The sequence below is a fragment of the Lemur catta genome, chromosome 10, assembly GCF_020740605.2.
Source record: "Lemur catta isolate mLemCat1 chromosome 10, mLemCat1.pri, whole genome shotgun sequence".
Lineage (NCBI taxonomy): Eukaryota > Metazoa > Chordata > Mammalia > Primates > Lemuridae > Lemur > Lemur catta.
The window spans coordinates 90942896-90965553 of NC_059137.1; the positions used below are offsets into that span (position 1 = coordinate 90942896).

Here is a 22658-nt window from a genome sequence, read left to right on the forward strand (position 1 = left end):
GGACAATGCACTCTAAAAATATCACATATTGCTTCAAGACATTGGTGTCTTGTTACAAAACCGTCCCATTGCAAATTAACTTGCAATCTTTGGGAGCCAGTCTGTATGACCCTTCAACGACAGTTTTAGGAAAAGGATGACTCAGTCAGCAATCAAGTAGTTTACAGAGGGTCTGATACACAACTGTGCATTCATTAGACTGCCTCTGGTGGCCCATATAGACACCAGAAAGAGCAAATCCAATTCAAATTTAAAACACATTCACTTCAACAGCAAGGTACAGAACGGTGTGTATGGTATGCTAGCATTTTTGTAAACATGGTGGGGGGGAATACATGTATGGAAGTGGTTTGCATATGCTGAAAGTAAATTAACAAGAAACTACTAATAACAGCTTGTCTTTTGGGGGGGGATGGGATGGCAGTGGGAGGATAGAGCCAGGGTTAGAAGACCTCTCACATCTATCCTTGCACACGTTTTGAAGTTTATATTGTGTACTGAATTTCCCAATTAAGAAAATTAATTTAAAAACCATTAATCTAAAGACCTCATGTCTGAAACCATCAACCATGCAGATCATGCAAATGGAAAACTGATGGTTTTAACACAACATATTTCACAGCTTTGAGAAAACTAGTCTTGAAAATTTGAAACATTTTTTCCCCTACAACTTTATCTGGCCATAAATAAATCTCTCACCTATCTTTCCAGATTAAGTCTCAAGTAAGGGCCAAGGTCATATATGTAAATAAAATCCACTAGAAAGAGACGCTTTTTAGAAAGCAATTACTTTTCCCCAGCAAGCAGTCACAGAAAGAAAGCCTTGTTAATCAGATTACAACCAACAATCCCATTAAAAAAATACCTTTTCTAGTTTACTAATACTTGTCAACGGGACAATTCCCTACCAATAAAAACCAAGTAAACAACTCATGTTCACATTAGACTAAAGGAAAGTGGGAGACTGATCTGAGCTCATTTCTTTGATCTTGCCATCGTCTTGGAACCATGTCAGAATACCTGCTTTCCAACTTTAGGGCTGAAATTAATGAGCTGTGTGACTGTGAGAAAGACACTTAACCTCTCTGGACTTTCTCTTCCGCTTCTGAATAGGTGGAATGATGGAACACTAGATTTTTAAGATCCCTTCCAGCTGTAGGATTCTTGGGCACTAACTCTTCTCATCTGTATCCAAAACAAATAATGTAACTAACCACCAAACTAGCTAAGGAATAAAAAAGGTGCTTCCTTACATTAAAAACAAAACAAAACAAAAAAAAACTTCTAAAGCAAAAAACCACAAAAAGATCCAGAAGTAGAAATAAGGATAGAAGACACAAGATATTTCCCTGGCTCTACTTTCTGCACACTCTGACATTTTGTAAGCCAGATGTTATTTCCAGCAATACATTCGTTTGAACAATTATTTAATGACATTTTCAGAAGCAAAAAATAATATACACTTAATAAAAACAACCATAAAATGAGAGGGTCTTTCTCCTGTGATGATTGAGTTAGGGAGTTCACAGTATTTGAAATCATATACTCATCAAATATTTACTTAATCCACACACAAGGAAATCAATGATTCTTCATCTTCATTCCAGCAAGAAACAAAGCTATATAGATTATCCCACCCTCCTCTTGAAATCTGCTCTGGACTTTCTACCTGGCACATGGCTGCCTCGTTAAAGCTGTTTCCCAGCCTTCTTTGTGGCCAGTCACTGCCTGGAGTTACAGTCTCATCAATGGGCTATGGGCGGGACCATTAAATGCCACTTCCCCTGCATTCTGTGGATGCAAGACACAGTGTGCAATGCCACCTCCCTGAATAAAGGGCACTGTTGCTCTGCATTTCCGGTCCCCATATGCGACCCCCACACATGCAAACAAGGAGGGTGCCCACGGACACTAGGGTAACAAGACGGGAAGATCCCAGTCCCCAAATGACTGTGAGGAGCACAACCACTCACACTGAACCCTTTACCTTGCAGCTGTTAGGCACAACAGAAACAAACTGTCTTCTCACACCACTGCCCCTTGGGGCATGTGCAACAGCACCTCTGCCTTCACCCTCCTGATGCGGCACAGCTTTGAGGGCTCCACTGCTCCCTTCTCCACAAGTCCCACTCAACCCCAGACCAAGGCATTTCCCACCAGCAGTTCCCAACCACAAAATGTTCTAGAAAGTTAGGTAAGAAATCACACATATCAGCTTAACACCACAACTAAGTGAGGATGTATCTTCCAAGGTGTTCTGAAATAACATTGAATCTTAATTCTTGAAAGTAATTGCATGAAAAAGAACACAACGAAACTTACCAAAAGTGCCATAAAATCCTCTAGGTCCACAAGTCCCTACACCATACTTCTTCAGAGATGCTAAAGCTGCGGCCTTTATTAAAGTAAAAAAAAATTATACTTTAATAATTTATCTTTAAGAGTACAAAACTGACATTTCCTATTCTTTAACCCACATAGCTCTTTCCTCCTTCCCTTACTTTTCTTCCTTTCTTAGGACTATGATAATTCTAACAGGATATAAAGAAAAGACAGATATAAAGATTTAGTATATGACTTAAAATATGGAAAAATTATATTAGTTTGATTCTCAAAATCTGGTTAACTTTTCTGCCTTTGTGGGCCTAAGTATCTCCTGAAAAATGCTTATTAGCCTACAATCCCAAGAGGAAACAGAGCAATTTCCCAGACATTTTTCCAACTGTTACTCAGGTCTGGCTTATTCAGTTCTCTGGCTGTCACCCAACACTAAACCAGATTAGACACTCTTGCCTCCCTCTCTGTAGGTCCAGGTCACGAGTCTGTTGGACAAAGAGAAATGGAAAACACTTGTAGAGCCCCTTTCTGATATTCTGCATTTGTCTTTTATGTCCAGTTTCTTAAGTTTGTAATGTCATCTGTCCATGTCAGCATTTTGTGCTACTCACCTTAACCCTAGGGTTATCCAACAATCCAAGAAAATTAAATGAGGCGAAGTTTATACATTCCTTTCCATTCACTACAATGTTGTGGCTTGGAGGGCTAGGCAAAAGAGACAAAGAGAGGCACCTTTTAATACACATTCATGTTACACGTTATTGTATTACCCTGGTGGCAGGCATGACACAACGGTTGTCATTCTACCCACTGGCATCCTGGTTTTCTCTTTTATTTTGTTTTTAAGAAGTCAAATTAGAGAATAGTGCATTAAAAATCAGATACTTTTCCACTAATTTTATTTTTAATAAGCTACCCTGTATGACTTCAATAAACAGAAAATGACCTAGAATTCCAAAATAGAAGAATGGCAAATCTTTGTTTTGACTTTAAAACTCACTTGAGAAACAAGCTGCTAAACATTTCAGAAAAAATCTGGAATAAGACAAACAGGGAAGAAATATAAAATGGTCAAGATCAAAGGCAAGAACAGGCAGAGTGAGTTACAATCTTACAGTTATGTGGTTTAAAATAAATGTTATCTATAGGCAGTCACTAAAAGAATAAGTGGGATATATTCCCCGTTTCTAAAGTTAACGCTGGAACGCTATTTAAGAGGCACCCCCACCCTCTGGGGGTGGGGGGAGAATGAGGATGGCCAGCTGCACGGTAGCTGATCTGAGCACAGTTGGGGCAGGGGAATGGGCTCTGAGGAGACAACTTGTGAAGCCCTCTGCTGACATCTACTCAAGCCAGAAGCCATGCTTCACAAGCCCAGGGTCAAACTACAGGTCACAAACTATCAAAGGGCTGTGAGACCAAGTTAGTTAGTCACAACCAGCCTATTTTAACCAATGGAAACAAAAAGACAAAACAGAACAGAATACAAAATATGAGAAGCATCACACAGGGTGAGGGAAAGAACTATGTATCTGTACTGGTCTGTGTACTGGGTGGCTCCATAAAATGTACCACAGCCAGAAATGATCGAGAAACACTGTTTTCATCGATACCTTTTAACAGAATTGGTAAGCCATGAGCAAAGTAACACAAGATGCTGGGAAACCAGGGAAGGAAAAGAATGACAACTTGAAGTAAACTCACAAAAGCTGATCAACTCACATAAAAGGCAAGAAGACTTAATGAAAAAAACATGGGTTGTGAAGTCAGTTAGAGAGACCTCACTGCATTACGGCTGCTGATGACTTCAGAAGCAAGGATGTCACTTGGCCTCTGTGATCCCCAGTTTCTTCATCTGTAAGCAGGGGAGAACCTGCCTCTCAGGTAATTGTCATAAAAGTGCCTGGTCCATAACAGGCACACTCTACATTATTTTTTTCCTTCTTCTCTGGGGCTTCAAGGGCTTCTCTTTCAATTCTAGCATCTGTCACCTCCTCAACCACCATGATTCTGAAGCCATCATGTTATATAGTTTCCCACTTCTCAGGGTTTAAGTTTCCTAAGTTCCCCCTGATTATAGAGGTATTGGCAGTCACAAAAAGATGAGAAAATAAAACACCTAGGGAGACACACCTTGTAATAAACGTTGCTGCTGTGAAAGTTGAGACCACTGTACAAAAACTGTAACACATAGGAAACAAACTATCAAGTACATTCAGAGCCCCTGACTACAACCCAAAAGCTGTCAGGAAGCAGCATGATGTGATGCAGGGATGCTGTTTCTGTCTAGCATTTGGAGTACGGAAGGAACAAAGCTTCCAGTGAGAACTGGAAGTCTCACACCTGTGCCCCATGCAGGCTAGCAATAATAAGTCATACTTGATACAGGAATCCTGGAGCCTAAAATCCTATAGGGTAGGTCGCAGAAGCAAGTAAAACCAACCAGAAACACAACTCCACCACCAAGGCCTAATAGGACTCAAAGGAGGGGAAAGAAAATCCTTCTCAATCAAAAACGACACCCCCTACTACGTGTGAGAGTCAGCAAGCAAAACATGCAGAAGGACCCACTTCCGAGAACTTGAGACACTGGAACATTAGAAAGTGGTGAAGATCAAAAGCATAAACATAAAAAAAGTTTAAGGAACTATTAAGAAAAGGATAGGAAGATCTGTAAAATAACCAAATATAACTTCCAGAAACAAAATCTAAGAGTCAATACAATAGAAATCCAAGAGATAGATTAAATACCCAATCAGACACAGCAGAAAAATGAAAGAACTGAGAAAATTACAAAGAGATGTCAAAATATGAAAGAGCACATAATGGACACAGAGGATATAAAGAAAAGGTTGGGGCATCAAACAGAAGCTCTAGAAGGAAAGAATGGAGGAAAAAAGTGAGAGAATGTTTGAAGAGATAGCTAAAAAATTCCCAGAATTCATACAAGCCAGAAATCTATAGACCGAAGAGGAAAAATGAATCCCAAGCAGGATAAATATGAATTACAGAAGACATACTATAGTGAAACTGCAGAATTCTGAAGATAAAGAGAAGTGTAAAAGCTACCAGAAAAACAAAAGATGGACAACAACTGGACTATCACTAGTCCCATCAGAACAGAGGCCAGGACACAATGAAAGAATTTTCCAAGGGCTGCAGGGAAAGTAACTATCCACCTAGAACCCATTATCCACTGTCACTCAAGGAGGGAAAATAAAAACATTCTCAGTAAGAGATAGAGATTATCTTCTACCAATCCCTACTGAAGGATCTAATAAAGAACATACTTTAGAAAAAAAAATTTTAAGCCCAAAGAAGTTGCATGGATAAAGCAATAAATATCCAAAGATCAATGAAGACACTGGTAAATAGGTAAAGAAGTGGTGATTCTCAAAAATAATAATCCTGGGGATATAAAATAAGGGGAACTCAAATACCAAACTAGGATATCATGAAAGGTGATGTGGGGAGGGAGAATGACTGAAGTAGAAGGAGTCTAGTAAGTCCCTACACTAAGGAGGAGAGAAATATTTATTAAAATTTAGACAAGAAATACTCGTGTTGATTATGAGGGGAAGGGAAGAATGAAAAAAATGTAATCAAGAAAACTTGATCAAGTCAACAAGAAGGCAAGGGGAAAAAATGAAAAAAGTAAAAGTCTTGTATTTAGAAAAAAATGATAGAAATAGTGCCTATTAAGACATTTTTTCTCGCCGGGCACGGTGGCTCACGCCTATAATCCTAGCACTCTCAGAGGCCGAGGCGGGCGGTGGCTCACGCCTGTAATCCTAGGAATCTGGGAGGTCGAGGCGGGTGGATCGCTCGAGGTCAGGAGTTTGAGACCAGCCTGAGCAAGAGCAAGACCCCCGTCTCTACTAAAAATAGAAAGAAATTATCTGGCCAATTAAAAATATATATAGAAAGAAAAATTAGCCAGGCATGGTGGCACATGCCTGTAGTCCCAGCTACTCGGGAGGCTGAGGCAGGAGGATTGCTTAAGCCCAGGAGTTTGAGGTTGCTGTGAGCTAGACTGATGCCATGGCTCTCACTTTAGCCCGGGCAACAAAGCAAGACCCTGTTTCAAAAAAAAAAAAAAAAGAATAGGAACAAAACAAAGATGCTTAGTATCTTTTTACTGTTCAGCATTTTATTATACTAAAGACCATGCTGGTACTCTAAGGCCAAAAATATAAATATACAAACAAATGTACATACACATGGCTGAGAAGAGTCACATTGTTATCTGCAGTGCTACGATCATCTTACATAAAAAACCTCAACAGACTCAACAAACTATCAGAATTAGTAATAATAAAGGTGATAAAATACAAAATACTTATAATATTAAAAAATGTAAAGACAGGAATAAATACATAAGATGTTGTGATATTCATTTGAAGGGATGGCTTAACATTTTAAAGATATTATATTATGCCAAAATAAACTATAAAGTCCATGCAAACACAATTAAAATTCCTTTAAGATTTCTAATGGAGCTCTGCAAACTTCAATAATTACATGGAAGGATAAGGTTCATGAATGGCTGAGTTTAGAAATAGGGAGGAGGGTGCTTTATAAGAAAGAAGCAAATATCACAGACCCCTGTTAACAACAGGTTTGCTACTAGTGCAGGTAGACAAATACAAATGAAAGAATCCAGAACACTAGAGAACTGTGTATACATAAATACCTGGAAAAGGATAGCAGTTGTCTCATTAAAACTACTAGGTTATACACAAATTTTTCTCAATGAGTAAAGTGGAACAGCCATGTACAAAGGTGAATCCCATACATAACAAAAACCCTAAAGTTATTTTAGAAAAGATAACAGAAGAAAACATAGAAGTGTATCTTTGTGACCTTGGGATAGGAAATGATTTCTTAAACAAGTCTCCAAACACATAAATCATAAGACCAAAATGGGTACATTTGACCAAGTCAAAATTAAGAAATTTGGTTTAATGAAAGATACCAAAGACAAAGTTAACAGGTGGGTGATAGAGAAAAGACTGATTGCATTTCACTGAATCTAAGATGTCAACAATTATATTTTATCTACCACTAAGAAAGAAAAATACTACTAATTAAAATGTAACTGTGTTTGCCTAGCATGTAGAATTTTTTAGTTTGTATTTAATAAAAGGGCCTATTAGGCATTCTTAGATACAGATTTTTGTCATACTACCTGTGTACTTAGGAAAAGGAAAATACATTAGTAACAAGATAAATCAATTGAGATATTCCTAAAATCTCTGTATCCGAGTTTTGTCTCTCTCTTCTGTTAAGTCATCAGCATCATGGGTATTCATGCTATATTCTCCTCCCTGCTTTTAGGAGTATCCTGGCATTGCTTAAAAGGATGCTCCACTATCACCTCTGAGATCACCTGACATGTTACTGTCACTGGAACTTTCCTATTGGACTAACCTTGCAATTTCATCTTTCCCCAGTCAAACCACGTTTCTAGAAAGTAAGCTGCTACTATCCAAAGGCAACAGGCATCAGACAAAAAGACCTTCAAAGCCTTGTCATAGCAGCCTGTATTAGTGGGTCTGGCCATTTCTTCTATTGTCAGCTGCCTCACTAACCAGCAGTGCACATACCCCAACTAGAGAGCTGACAGTAAGCCTACCACGACCAAGTTCGGTACACAGGCAAGGACAACCACATCACAAAGCCCCCCACCCAGCTGACAACGGCCCATCAGTGACTCTCAGCAGCCGTAAGATTCACTTCCACTTCAGACATCTTAAACTAGGAAAAAAATGTGTATTAGAACAACAGTGGTCCCCAACTTTTTTGGCACCAGGGACTGGTTTCATGGAAGACAATTTTTCCACAGACTGGGGAGAAGAGGGATGAGAGGCGAAGGCGGAGCTCAGGTAGTGATGTGCAATCTGTTTACTAATAGGCCAGGGACCAGTACTGGGGCCACAGCCTGGAAGTTGGGGAACGCATTCTTATAATTAATGTAACAGAATACTAAATAAAAAGTTGACTAAGGATTAAAATCTACAAGGTATCTAAAACCCTTGCTAATCAAAAGAAAGGCTGAGAATTCAGCAGAAAAATAGGTCAAAGATATGCAGATGCACTCACAGAAGCAGAACACTCCAGCAGCTAATAAGTAGGTGAAATGATGCTCAAACAATAAGAGAAATGCAGAATAAAACAATATCATTATACTAAACATCCCTGTTTAGTATAATGTATGGATGTGGGAGAACTGGAAACCCTATACTAACTCAGGGCAGCATAGATGATATAGAAAAGTCCTACAGGAAGATTAGGTAGGCATACATCAGTACCCATTCTTGGTTCTATATCCCAGAGAAACTCAAGCATAGGTCCACAAGGGAACATTAACCACAAGATTCTTTGCAACACTGGGAAATGGGGGTGGCTTAGGCATCCATCACAAGAAAAATGGCTACACAAAACATGCTGGCTGTACACAGCAGAAGGATATGTCGCAGCCAAAGGAACTGAGCCAGAAACACGTACAGCAACCCCAACTGTTTGCCCTGTATGATATTTCTTCACAGCACTTAATGTCAGCTAACATTAAAAATCACTTCAACCTCTGATCTCTTCTGAAAACACACTCTGAAAGCACACAGAAATGCCTACAAAGTCTGGGTCTAAATTTACCCAGAGCAGCAGCAGAAGACATGACACAATGTTGGAAAATGGAAAGCAAACGGACAAGTTGTATTTGATAAGTCAGAGAGGATCAGAGAGAAAGCTGAGCCTACCCTGGAAGTAAATGCCTAGCGGTACTTCCAGAAACACGTTTCAAAACTGAGGCACCAGCTTCTTTTAAACATGCAAGAATGGGAGGGGCTGACAACAGGAGAACTGGCTGGGTACCTGCACAAGAGGCAGTGAGTCATTCCCTCAGATCCCCTCACACACCCTGAAGAAAGGCTAGAGAAGTGCTCTCTGGAAAGGCTGGATGTAAATTAAAACTCCAAATGACGAGTAGGGCAAAACTGATATTCTGAAGATGAAAATTAAGTGTGAGTTACATAATGAGTAGTGAGACTCTGAGTCTCCTGCCTCCCACTTAGTTCCCAGATATTGGAAACCAGCTTTTTGCCACCAAAGTAGAAAACTAAAGTATTCCTCCCTTGGGAAACTGAAAGTCAAGAGAATATAAACTATAAATACTAGCTTGGGGTCCCCCCAAATAAACAGACAGGTCCCTGTCTGATTATCCTAGCATGAAGCCCACCAGTCAAGAAACTCAAGAAACTCTTACTAATCACCCCATGGTAACTAAGTGTAGTGATGAATGTGTTAATTAACTTGATTAACTTGATTAATCAATCAATTAATTAACTTGATTGTGGCAGTCATTTTACAATATATGTATATATTAAATCATCACATTGTATATCTTACATATATTTTTTATTTGTCAATTATACCTCAATAAAACTGGGGGGAAAAAGCCCAGCTCATTTACACACAAGGCTTCCAATTAGCATTCTAATGTCTCATTCTTGAAAACAGACAATCCTTACATTTATGGTGAACTGATTTTCAACAAGATAATTCAATAGGGAAAGAACAGTTTTTTCAACAAATGGTACTAGGACAATTGGATATCCATTTGCAAAAAAGATGAAGTCGGACCTCTACCTCACACCATATACAAAAATTCACTCAAAATGAATCACAGACCTAAATGGAAGAGCAAAAACTATAAATTCTTAGAAAGAAACAAAGGAGTAAATCTTCAAAACATTAGATAAAGATTTTTAGATATGACACAAAAGCACAAGCAACAAAAGGGAAAAACAGATAAACTGGATTCCATTAAAATTAAAAACTTTTAAATTTCAAAGATTACTGAAAGATGTAAAATAGGTTTCTTCCTGGGAGGATGGGCAAGATGAAGGACAAGAAAAACCACCAGGCACAGTGTCTCTGCAAGAAAGACAGATTTTAGAAGAAAGGAAAAAAATAAACAGGCAGACAAACATAGATCGGACAAGGGTTGGAAAGAAGGGTGCCTGAAACTACAAGAGATTCCACAGGAAGAAGTTGCAGAGGAGAACTGGAAGGAGAAAGGCCCCCAAGAGGCTTGGAGACCAGCGACAAGGGTAAGTGGAGCAGTTAAATTCCCCTCCCTTAGATCTCGGACTGCTGGTGGGCTCCTGAGCAGTTGGAGAAACCTGCCAACAGCAACCCAGAGACCTCATCCAGACTGCAGGTCTCAGACAGCCCCACACCCCCACACAGAATTTTCAGCTGAGTGGGGCCATTCAGCCCCTCCCTGGCAGCTTTGCCCAGAGGCAGAGAACAGATCTTTGACCCCCGCTAACATCTGTGGAGTCTGAAGGCAGGCTCACCCAACCCAGCTCTGCCCAGACTCACTCCCCCCACTGCCTCCACTGAGGTGCAGAATAAGGACACACCTGGAAGTCCCAGGGCCCCACCCACCACCTGAGGCACTAGACTGCCTCTTCAGAGGAACAAAAGCCCATTACAGGACCCAAAAACAACACTCCGGCCTGCTCCTCCCAGCAAGTGCCACCTACTGACAGGGAGGTCATTCTGCACACCCTTTTACTGCAACTACTGACTCATCACACAGGGTGTAGTCAAATCTCACCCACAAACACCACCTAGTGGCTCAGAGACTAAACAGGGTGTGTCATCATCCAAAGGAAAATCTAAAGGTAAGAAGCAACAGCTGATCCAGATGGGAATGAATTAGCAAAAGAACTCTGGAAGTATGAAGAATCAACCAGAAAGCACACCCCCAAAGGAGTACACCAGCTCTCTAGCAATAGACATCAGCCAAATTCAGAACACTAAAATGACAGAAGAATTTCGAACATGGATTGTAAGAAAACTCAATAATATGCAAGAAAAAAATGGATAACCAACACAAAGAAACCACAAAAAAAATCTAGGACTTGGAAGAAAAATTCACTAAAGAAATTGAAATATTAAAAAAAAAATCAAACTGAACTCCTAGAAATGAAGAATATATTCAAGGAACTACAAAACACAGTGGAAAGCTTCAAGAACATGGGAGATCAAATAGAAGAAAAAAATCTCAGGGATTGAAGATAACACCATTCAATTAAATAAGTCAGTCACAGAGAGAGAGCAGAGAAATAAGAGAAAAGAGCAAAGCCTACAAGAAATGTGGGTTATGCGAAGAGGCCTGATGTGAGCATCATAGGCATCACTGAGGGTGAAGAAGAAAATATACAAGGGTTGGATAAGCTATTTGAGGGTATAATAGAGGAAGATTTCCCAGGCCTTGCTAAAAACCTAGATATCCAGGTACAAGAAGCTCAAAGGACCCCTGGGAAATTCATCGCAAACAGGAAGATACCATGACACATGGTTATCAGACTGACCAAAATAACCACCAAAGAGGCCCTCCTACGAGCTGTAAGGAGAAAGAAGCAGGTAACCTACAAAGGAAAATCCATCCGAATAATGGCAGACTTCTCAAATGAAACCTTACAAACAAGAAGAGACTAGGGTCTCATTCTCACTCTTCTCAAACAGAATAATGCACAGCCTAGCTTCTTGCACCCTGCAAAACTAAGTTTTGTATACGAAGGAGAAATACAGACCTTCAAGATAAGCAAACACTGATGAAATTCATTAAGACAAGACCTGCCCTCCAGGAAGTACTCAAAACAGTGTTACACAAGGATCAGCACAATAAACACTTAAGAATGTAAAATCATCCAAAAGCTAAAGGTCAAAGGCCAGATACCAGAATTGCTCAAGAGGGTAAACAAAGCAACAAAATTCAACTCAACATGATAAACAGAAATCTGCCCCACTTATCAATTCTCTCACTAAATGTGAATGGCCTGAACTGCCCACTAAAGAGACATAGGCTGGGGGAATGGATAAAAATAATACAAGCCAAGTATCTGCTGTCTTCAGGAAACACATCTAACCCACAAGGATGCATTCAGACTCAAGGTGAATGGGTGGAAAACAATATTTCAAACAAATGGAAGCCAAAAGAAAGCTGGCGTGGCAGTTCTGATTTCAGATAACTTAGTCTTCAAATCAACAAAAGTAATGAAAGAGAAAGAGGGTCACTACATAACGGTGAAGGGTACAATTCAACAAAAGACATAACAATTCTTAATACTTATGCACCTAACTCAGGTGTACCCAGATTCATAAAGTAAATCCTACTTATCTAAACAAAATGATAAACAGCAACACCATAATAGCTGGAGACTTCATCACCCTGCTGACAGAACAGGGCAGATTCTCCAAACAGGAAATTAACAAAGAAACAATGCACTCAAGCAGAAATGGGCCTGACTGACATATACATAACATTTTACTCAAAAACCACTGAATATATCAAAATCTGTGGGACACAGCTAAAGCAGTCCTGAGAGGAAAATTTATATCCATAAATGCCTACGTCCAAAAGATAGAGTGATCACAAGTAAACAATGTAACAAGAATCATCTCAAAGAACTGGAAAAGGACGAGCAAACCAACCCCAAACCCAGCAGAAGAAAAGAAATAACAAAGACCAGAGCAGAACTAAATGAAATTGATAACAAAAAAGCTATACAGAACATTAATAAAACAAAAAGTTGGTTCTTTGAAAAATAAATTTGACACGCCTCTGGCTAGATTAACGAGAAGCAGAAAAGAAAGAACTCTAATTAGCTCCACCACCAATGAAAAAGGAGAAATTACAACTGATGCCATGGAAATACAAAATATCATCTATGAATACTACAATAACCTCTATGCACATAAACTGGAAAATGTGGAGGAATTGGACAAATTATTAGAAACACACAGCCTCCAAGGCTCAATCAGGAAGAAACAGAATTCCTGAACAGACCAATATCAACTGCCAAAATTGAAACAGCAATAAAAAAAACCTTCCTAAAAGGAAAAGTCCTGGACCAGATGGTTTCACACCTGAATTTTACCAGACCTCCAAAGAAGAACTGGTGCCTATCCTGCAGACATTATTCCACAGCATCGAGAAGGAAGAAATCCTCCCAACATGTTTTATGAAGCCAACCTCACACTGATACCAAAACCATGAAAGGATGCAAGAAAGAAAGAAAACTACAGACCAATATCCCTTATGAATATAGATGTAAAAATTCTCAACAAAATCCTAGGAAACTGAATTCAGGTGCTTATCAAAAAAATAATTCATCACGACCAAGTGGGCTTCATTCCAGAGAAGCAGGGATGGCTCAACATACGCAAATCTATAAATGTAATTCACCACATAAACAAAAGCAAAAACAAAGACCATATGATCCTCTCAACAGACGCAAAGGAAACATTCAACAAAATTCAACACCCTTTTATGGTAAGAATGCTTAACAAAATAGGCACAGATGGGACTTACCTAAAAATGATACAAGCCATATAAGACAAACCCACAGCCAACATCATGAACCAGACAAGGTTGCCCTCTATCACCGTTTCTATTCAACATAGTGCTGGAAGTCCTAGCCAGAGCAATCAGACAAGAAAAGCAAATCAAGGGCATCCAAATGGAGGCAGAAGAGGTCAAACTATCACTCTTTGCTGAGAATATGATCTTATTTCTAGAAAACCCCAAAGATTCTGCCATGACACTACTGGAATTGATAAACAAATTCAGCAAAGTCTCAGGTTACAAAATCAATGTACAGAAATCAGTAGCATTCCTATACACCAACAAGAGTAAAACTGAGAAAGAAACCAAAGACTCAATACCCTTCATAATACCAACAAAGAAAATAAAGTACCTAGGAATAACTAAGGAAGTATAAGACCTCCACAGGGAGAACTACGAAACACCAAGGAAGGAAATTGCAGAGGACTTAAACAGGTAGAAAACCATACCATGCTCATGGGTCAGCAGAATCAACATTGTTAAAATGTCTATACTACCCAAAGTGATCTACAGATTCAACACAATCGCTATTAAAATACCAACATCATTTTTCACAGATACAGAAAAAATAATTCTATGCTTCATATGGAAACAGAGAAGACCCCCATATAGCAAAAGCAATCTTATGCAGAAAGAACAAACTGGGAGGCATCAATTTACCAGACTTCAGGCTATACTACAAGGGTATAGTAACCAAAACAGCTTGGTATTGGCACAAGAACAGAGACACAGACCAATGGAACAGAACTGAGAACCCAGATATAAATCCATCCTCATATAGCCGTCTAATCTTTGACAAAGCAGACAAAAACATACACTGGGGAAAAGAATCCTTATTCAATAAATGGTGCTGGGAAAACTGGATAGCCACATGTAGAAGACTGAAACAGGACCCTCACCTTTCACCTCTCACAAAAATCAACTCACGGTGGATAACAGACTTAAACCTAAGGTGTGAAACTCTTAAGAATTCTAAAAGAAAATGTCGGAAAAACTCTTATAGACATTGGCCTAGACAAAGAATTTATGAAGAAGATCTCAAAAGCAATCACAGCAACAACAAAAATAAATTAATGGGACCTGATCAAATTAAAAAGTTTCTGCACAGCCAAGGAAGCTATCACGAGAGCAAACAGACAACTTACAGAATGGGAGAAAATATTCGCATGTTACACATCCAATAAAGGGCTGATAACTAGAATCTATATAGAATTCAGGAAAATCAGCAAGAAAAAAAATCTAACTACCCTATCAAAAAGTGGGCAAAGGACATGAACAGAAACGTTTCAAAAGAAGATAGAAGAATGGCCAACAAACTTATGAAAAAATGCTCAACATCTCTAATCATCAGGGAAATGCAAATCAAAACCACAAGGAGATATCACTTATCTCCAGTGAGAATGGCCTTTATCAAAAAGTCCCAAAACAATAAATGTTGGCATGGTTGCCAAGAGATAGGAACACTCATACACTGCTGGTGGGACTGCAAACTAGTACAACCTCTGTAGAAAGCAATATGGAGATACTGCAAAGAGCTACAGGATGAACTACCATTTGATCCAGCAATCCCACTACTGGGCATCTACCCAAAGGAAAAAAAGACATTCTGTAATTAAGACATCTGCACTCAAATGTTTACAGCAGCACAATTCACAATTGTAAAGATGTGGAAACAACCGAAATGACCATTAATACATGAGTGCATTAAGAAAATGTGGGGTGTGTGTGTGTGTGTGTGTGTGTGTACATACACACACCATGGAGTTCTACTGAGCCACAAAAAACAATGGTGATATAGCACCTCTTGTATTATCCTGCATAGAGCTAGAACCCATTCTACTAAGTGAAGTATCCCAAGAATGGAAAAACAAGCACCACATGTACTCACCATCAAATTGGATTTAACTGATGAACACTTAAATGCACACATAGCAACAACATTCTTCAGGTGTCAGGCAGATGGGAGGGGGCAGGAGGGTATGGGTATATACATACCTAATGGGTGTGGTGCGCACTGTCCAGGGGATGGTCACACTTGAAGCTCTGACTTGGGTGGGGCAATGGGAATTTATGTAACCTAAACATTTGTACCCCCATAACATGTGAAAATAAAAAGAAAATTGAAAAAAATAACAAACAAACAAAAAAGATATAAAATAAAACCCCACAGAATGGGAGAGAATATTTGGAAATCATATTTGATAGGGGACTAATACCCAAAATACATGAAGAACTTTTACAACTTAATGATAAAAAGAAAACCCAACTAAAAAATGGGCAAGTCATCTAAGTACTGAATGTACAGGTTTTGCATATACTGAAGAAGAGTAACACTCAATTTATTAGTATCAATAAAACGTCCTTCAGTTTTTATTAAAGTTTTTATAAACAATTTACATAATGCTCTTGATTACAATGAAAATATACTGCATATTGGGCAAAAAAATGAATGGATGCTAAAGATCACCAGATATTGAGAAGGTATCTAGCAGATCAATAAAGACAGATAAAACCACCAGTATAGTGTAACAGAGTAAAATAAAAAACAATTTTAAGATGTGTAAGGTTTTGAAAAATTCACCTTCTGTAGACCCTGCTCAAGAGTGTATCTATACTCTATTAATATAATGGAGTAAAACAAGAAAGAGGAAATAGCCAATGCAAGCAAGAGACAAAGGGAGCTCCCAAGCTAATGACGATGGGGAAGAGACTCCAGGGTCACCCTGTGCCACAGCTGTGCAGAGCAACCAGTCAGGACTGGTGCAGGACAACACAGAGTTCACCGAAGAAAACAGAAAATGAACCTAAGAGATAACTAACATATATGAATGTTCTAAACAGGGATTTGCACTCCTGGAGGAAGACAACAGGATGAATTACAGACCGAACTGTAGAACCAAGCAAGTGAGAAAACAAAGTGACTAACTCCAGCGAAAACAAAAGTGTACAAGAAAGAAAGTGTAGTCAGTCATACAGCAATGACTCAACTGAATGATACTAATGAAATCGTAAAAATGGAAACACTAAGTAATTTAAGGACACATAATGATATAAACGAACTCTGCTAGAAAGAAGGAAAGAGCAAAGCCCCTGCATGTAGCTGAGCAGCTGGGGTTCTGTTGAGGGTGCCCAGGGATCTGTACCACAGCCCCAGATCCACACCAGGCTGCTGTACTTGCTGGAGGAAGAGCATATTTTCCTAATCCACACCAAGGTAGGACAGGGGCTACTACAGGCCTGGGGAGACACGTGTAGGTGTGTTTTCAGAGAGCAGGTCTTTCTCTCCCACAATTAATGGACATACAGCCATGTGCTACATAATGATGTCTCAGTCAATGACAGGCTTCTCATACAACAGTGGTCCGTAAGATTGTAACACCATATTTTTATTGTATCTTTTCTATGTTTAGATATACAAATACTTACCATTGCATTACATTAATAATTGCCTACAGTGTTCAACACAGTAACATGCTATGCAGTTTTGTAGCCTAAGAGCAACAGGCTACACCATATAGCCTAGGTGTGCACTAGGCTCTACCACATAGTTTTGTGTAAATACACTCTGGGATGTTCCTATTATGAAGAAATCACTTAATGACACATTTCTTAGACTATATCCCCATCATGAAGTGATGCATAGTTGTAATACAAAGTGAGAAAGAAAAAAAATCAAGAAATAATGGCATAAGCTAGTTCCTTAGAAAAACAGAGATAAATATCAGAAAAAAAGCTAAAGAAATAGAATTACTTCTAGAGAGCAGGAAATGTGGAGTGAGAAAGGTAGCGTGGGAAACTGCAGTTTTTCTTATAAAACTTTCAAATTATACATTTGTCTAATTAAAAGAACCTATCAATAAAATTTAATATAGTAACTGATTAGAGGAGAAAAATCATGATTATCTCAATAGATACAAAAAAAGTATTTGATAAAATTTAATATTCTGATTTTAAAAAACTACCACAAATTTCCCTTAGCAAACTAGGAAGAGAAAGGAATATCTGCAGTTCAATACAGGTTATCTCTTAGTTTTTAACGTATACAAAAGAAGGCCACTGTCACCACCGCTATTCAACACTGACTACAAAGTGGCCTAGCCAGTACATTAAGACAAGAAACAGTAAAAAAAAAAAGACAGAAACAAAAACTCTCTGGTACCTACACACAAATCTATTAAAAGATATGCAATATCAATCTCCCACCTGTGATACTGTACTACAGTTATGCAAGACATTACCATTGGGGGAAACTGGGTAAAGGGTATAAGGAATCTCTCTGTATTACTTCTCACAACTGTATGTGAATCTACAAATACTTCCGAATAACAAGTAGAAAACAAAAGGGTGCCTTTATGACAAAAATTATGTAACTTTACTGTAGGAAATAAAAGACCCAAGTGTACAAGTGATATACCATGTACATGGGTGGTGAGACTTAGTAATAGCAAGATATCAATTCTCCCCCAAATTAATCCTTAAATTCAATGCATATCTAATAAAAAAACAGATATTTTGGTCAAATCTGATCATCTAAACCTAAACGCATAGTGAAGAAGAGAGCCAAGACAATTTTAAGAACAAGGAGGTGAAAGGACTCACTCTAGTCAAGGTTTATTATAAAGCTGTGGTATTTATAAGAGCCAGGCCCTTGCACATGGAGAGACAAATATACCAAAAGAATAGAAATAAAAGCCAGAAATGGACCCTTTATAAGGGAACTTGGTATACAACTAAAGGGAAATTTCCAGTCAGTAGGTAAAAACTGGACTATACAACTGATAATGTTGGGACAACTGACCATCATATGGAAAACAGCTAAGTTAGACCTTTGGGGTAGAAAAGGATTTCTTAACACCTCAAAAGAACAAACTATAAGATAAAATATTGATAAGTTTGATTTTAGAATGCATAAAACTTTTGTAAGACTAAAGAGATCCACAGAAGGAAAAAAGCCTCTCTTAGATTAGATCAGAATTAGAAGAATGTATTCAGGAGAATATCTCACATCATATTTTTAAACAAAATGCTAAATATTTTCATGGCAACAGGCATACATCATAAAACTATAAATATAAGCAAAAGAAAGACATCCACTAACTTCAAGACATTGGTTATCTTGTATGGGAGGAAAGAGTAAATGATGGATGGGAAAGAGATTCTCGTTTTTTGTACAGACAGGATCTTGCTATTGCCCAGGCTGGTCTCAAACTCTTAGCCTCAAGCAATCCTCCTACCTTGGTCTCCCAAAGTGGTAGGATTTCAGGCGTGAGCCACTACAGCAGCCCCAAGAAAAGAGTTTCTTAAGTTGTATTTGTAATGTTTTCTTTTTAAAAATAGATTTGATGTGAAGACAGCAAAATGTTAATGCCTATCAATTCTGGAGATGGTTACACAGGTGTCTGATATTTTCTGTATTATTAAAATACTTAATTAACAAAAACTCCTACAATAAAGCAAAGATAACCAATGGGACTAAAAATAAAAAATAGACCAGACTTGGAAATAAGGAGGGAAATGGTATAAGCAAGCTAAAGTTCCATAACTCATATTTTGAGGATCAACAGGTATTGACTGTAGCTGATGAATCAAGAAACAGTAGTGTAACTATGCTATTAACATTGAGAGTTATCAAGGTAATCTATAGCAGATCTAAAATTAGAAAAAAACCAGGTGGAGAAAAGCTGGAGTCTGTCTTTCATTTTAAGTGTGTTTAACCATTTAAAAGATTAACAGGTACGTGCATTAGTTTGAAAAAAAAAAAGATTGTTTTAGAGAAAAGAGTAAATGTTACTGCTCAAATTGAAGACTTAAAAAATGTCCATACTATCCCTAGAATAATTTTTTTTTATTGGGAACTAAAGTAGTTGGTTATTCCCAAGAATTTCTAAATGTTTTACTTCAGTTAATAAAGGAATACTATATAAGCCACCATATACTGTAGCAAATATACCTACAGGAAACCAAATATAAGTCCTTCAAGTAGCAAAACTGATTTACCCTGAAACTATATTATAGTTGAGAGCAGGATGGTCTTTTGGAATGGGAGGAACGAGAGGTTCTGGTTGCCACTCTTCAATCAGTTCTTCCTTTTCCTACAGGAGAAAAAGAGTTAAAATACAGTGCAGTGCTAGTCACCTCACGTTGACTTCAGCAGTATCTAAGTCGTTTCTTGTAATAAGAAAGTCATAATGAATATACTGCTAGAAATACCACGTCTAGCTGCTCTGGCTAGAATGAAAACACAATGGCTCTCGAGTTCTGTGCGCTCACACCCTCACCTATATCCTCATAACAAGCAAAATGATTATTTTTCAATAACTTGACAATTTATGAAAATTTTATTTCTCTGCTGAGCATTTTTTTTTCCTTATCATATACATCAAAATTCAGTTTGGAGTGGGTGTTGAGTAGGATTCTTTCAAATGTCAAATCTCCTTTAAGAAGACCACAGGGGAAACTTTCCCTCAGGCTTCAGAAACAGTTGTACTTTTCCTGAGCAACTCATGCAACCTTCATATGAACATTCAAAATCCAGTAGTTGTCCATGCTTCCCTCTAACCATCTATATGTGAGATGGCTACTTACCCCTAGCAAAGTACACAGGGCCAAACTGTGGTATTCCTCTGGGTATTGACTTTACCCCTAGCTTTCCCCTTATTTTGCCTACCCTGATATTTCATTTCCCTTGATTTCCTTACACTATAGAAAACATTAACATAACATAGTTGAGCCACCACAAATCCTTTTTAAAAAAATGTAGCAACTGTAATGACACCAAGTAATAAAATAGAGATTTAATTTCTTACCTTGATCGTAAGATCAGATCGTTCTTGTAATTTGTAAGTTTTGGAGAAAAGGAGTCTGATTATCCAGAGTATTAGAATTCCTTCCAAAATAAGATGGTAAGCAGGAGCCTAAGAGTAAGTCAAAAACAAAACAATAAAAGAAATGAAACACACACTTCCAAAACCTGTACATAAAAGTAAGTACACCTGTATATACTGCCTCTCGTGACCTTTAACCTATTACTTCTTACGATTTACTTTCAAAGCTACCTTAATTTCTACTCATTCCTTTTCTCATTTCTAATAGCAGGCAATTTCTCCTTCACATGAAAAACCTCTAATACTTTCAGCTTTTAAAACCTCTGTAGGAATAAAAATTAAATTTTAAAAAATAAAATCTAACATAGAACCCCAATATCTAAAACAATATCAACTATCAGATCCTTTAGGTGATTTAAATTTTTACTTGTGGGAAATGACTATAACAAAACATTTCACAGCTTAACAAGACGTCTATCACTTCCACCTATCCATGAATGAGTTAATAAAGTCACATGGAAACCAGTTTCCACAATTCTTAAAGTTCTGTGCATCCTGTACTCTCTGCATCCCTGATAAACTTCTTTAAATCCTTCTTGGAATATGGCAGAGGAAAAAAATGCTATAATGCTTATTAAATGCTTAAAGGAAGAGGAGGTCTTGTTTCTACCACAGTTCCCCAAAAGTATGTAGCATTTTCCACTCAATAGGCATAAAGATACTTTATCCTTCTCAGGTCTTCTTTTCAACTGTATGTTTTCTGGATAAAGGCGAGGTTGACTTTTTTGTTTTATGTAAATAGACATTAGTGTTGTACATGTGGAAGATTTCAGATATCAACTAAACCCCCAGTCAGTCATGGAGTGCTCTACTCCAATGGGTTGTCCTTGGAAAAATCACTTAAAAGAGGCATTTAGAAACATAAACACAAATTATTTTCAAATATCAGAAGTAAAGAAAATGATAATGATTCACCACAGTTTAAAAAACAAATCAGAATTTGGAGACTGGAAAACTGCTGACAAATTTGTATGCAAACCTTCAAGTCAATGCATAACTAACTTTAAAACCATACACATATGCTACACACACACACACCACACAGTTATTTCTTTTTGTGGTACACTATACAAGACTCCTCAAATTCTATATACAAAGCGCATCAGAATTGGGTCAAGAAGTCTCTTCAAGATGATTTTTAAAATTTTCTGATCCCCCTGAATATAATTCATTTAGGAATGAGTCTAAATACCCTTTCAGTTTTCTCAATAATTGGATTCTAGCAGGCAAACATCTGCCCAAGCCACTAAACAGCCCGCCCCACAAAGAAATCACTCCAAGAAAAGTTGAGAAACTATGTATCTAGTGAAGTAACAAAAATCACAAATGGCACTTCTTTTCCTCCTTGGGAAATGTTATATACAGGAGGCATTCTCCCAAGTCTCACTGTTGGACAATTTCAGAGTATGATAAGTTACCCTTCAAACAGTCTTCAAAAATGGAGCAAACAACATATAATATAAAACAACTCACTTCTAAAAAAAATCACTTAAAAAATCATTCAATTTTAGTGGCTCTTCTTAGTCGCTTTAATTAACCTAATACTGCACATTACTTAAACAATATATGCACAGGAGAGAGCCACAACTGCTTTCTTAGCTGTTTTTCGAGAAAAAATTTCCCAGTGTCTTGCAATGGAAGACACCAACATTACGCCTGCCAGTAAACAGTACTATTAAGTTTCAAAAAAAGAATTATCAAAAGAAAAGTGAAATTCACTTTAAATGAATGTATGGTCTATAACCACAGGGCCTTTTGCCTGTTTCTTATCTGTGCGGTCCAATACCGTAGCCACTATTCACATGTGGGTACTTAAATTTATATTTAAGTTAAATTAAAAATAATAGCCATATATGGTTAGTGACTATTGCACCCGTAAACAGAAGACGCAGAAAGTGCTACAGGACGGCGCGGGGAATATCAGTTGGTACAAGGACATTCTCTGACATTGTAATTTCATATTACCTGAAATAGCTATCCTTTTAAAAAACTGTTAATACTTCTTTCTTTACACATTT

At 37.9% G+C, this 22658-nt stretch overlaps 1 protein-coding gene across 1 annotated transcript in view; it reads right to left on the minus strand.

Moving 5' to 3' along the window:
• SPTLC1 (serine palmitoyltransferase long chain base subunit 1) overlaps positions 1–22658 on the minus strand; it is a 60885-nt gene that overhangs the window by 37709 nt on the left and 518 nt on the right. The window contains exons 2-5 of the mRNA XM_045563966.1: positions 20563–20670; positions 19754–19848; positions 2949–3042; positions 2323–2395 (exon numbers count right to left, since the gene is read on the minus strand). Of these exons, the coding sequence (XP_045419922.1) occupies positions 2323–2395; positions 2949–3042; positions 19754–19848; positions 20563–20670 (370 nt within the window). The remainder of the gene's footprint in view (positions 1–2322; positions 2396–2948; positions 3043–19753; positions 19849–20562; positions 20671–22658) is intronic.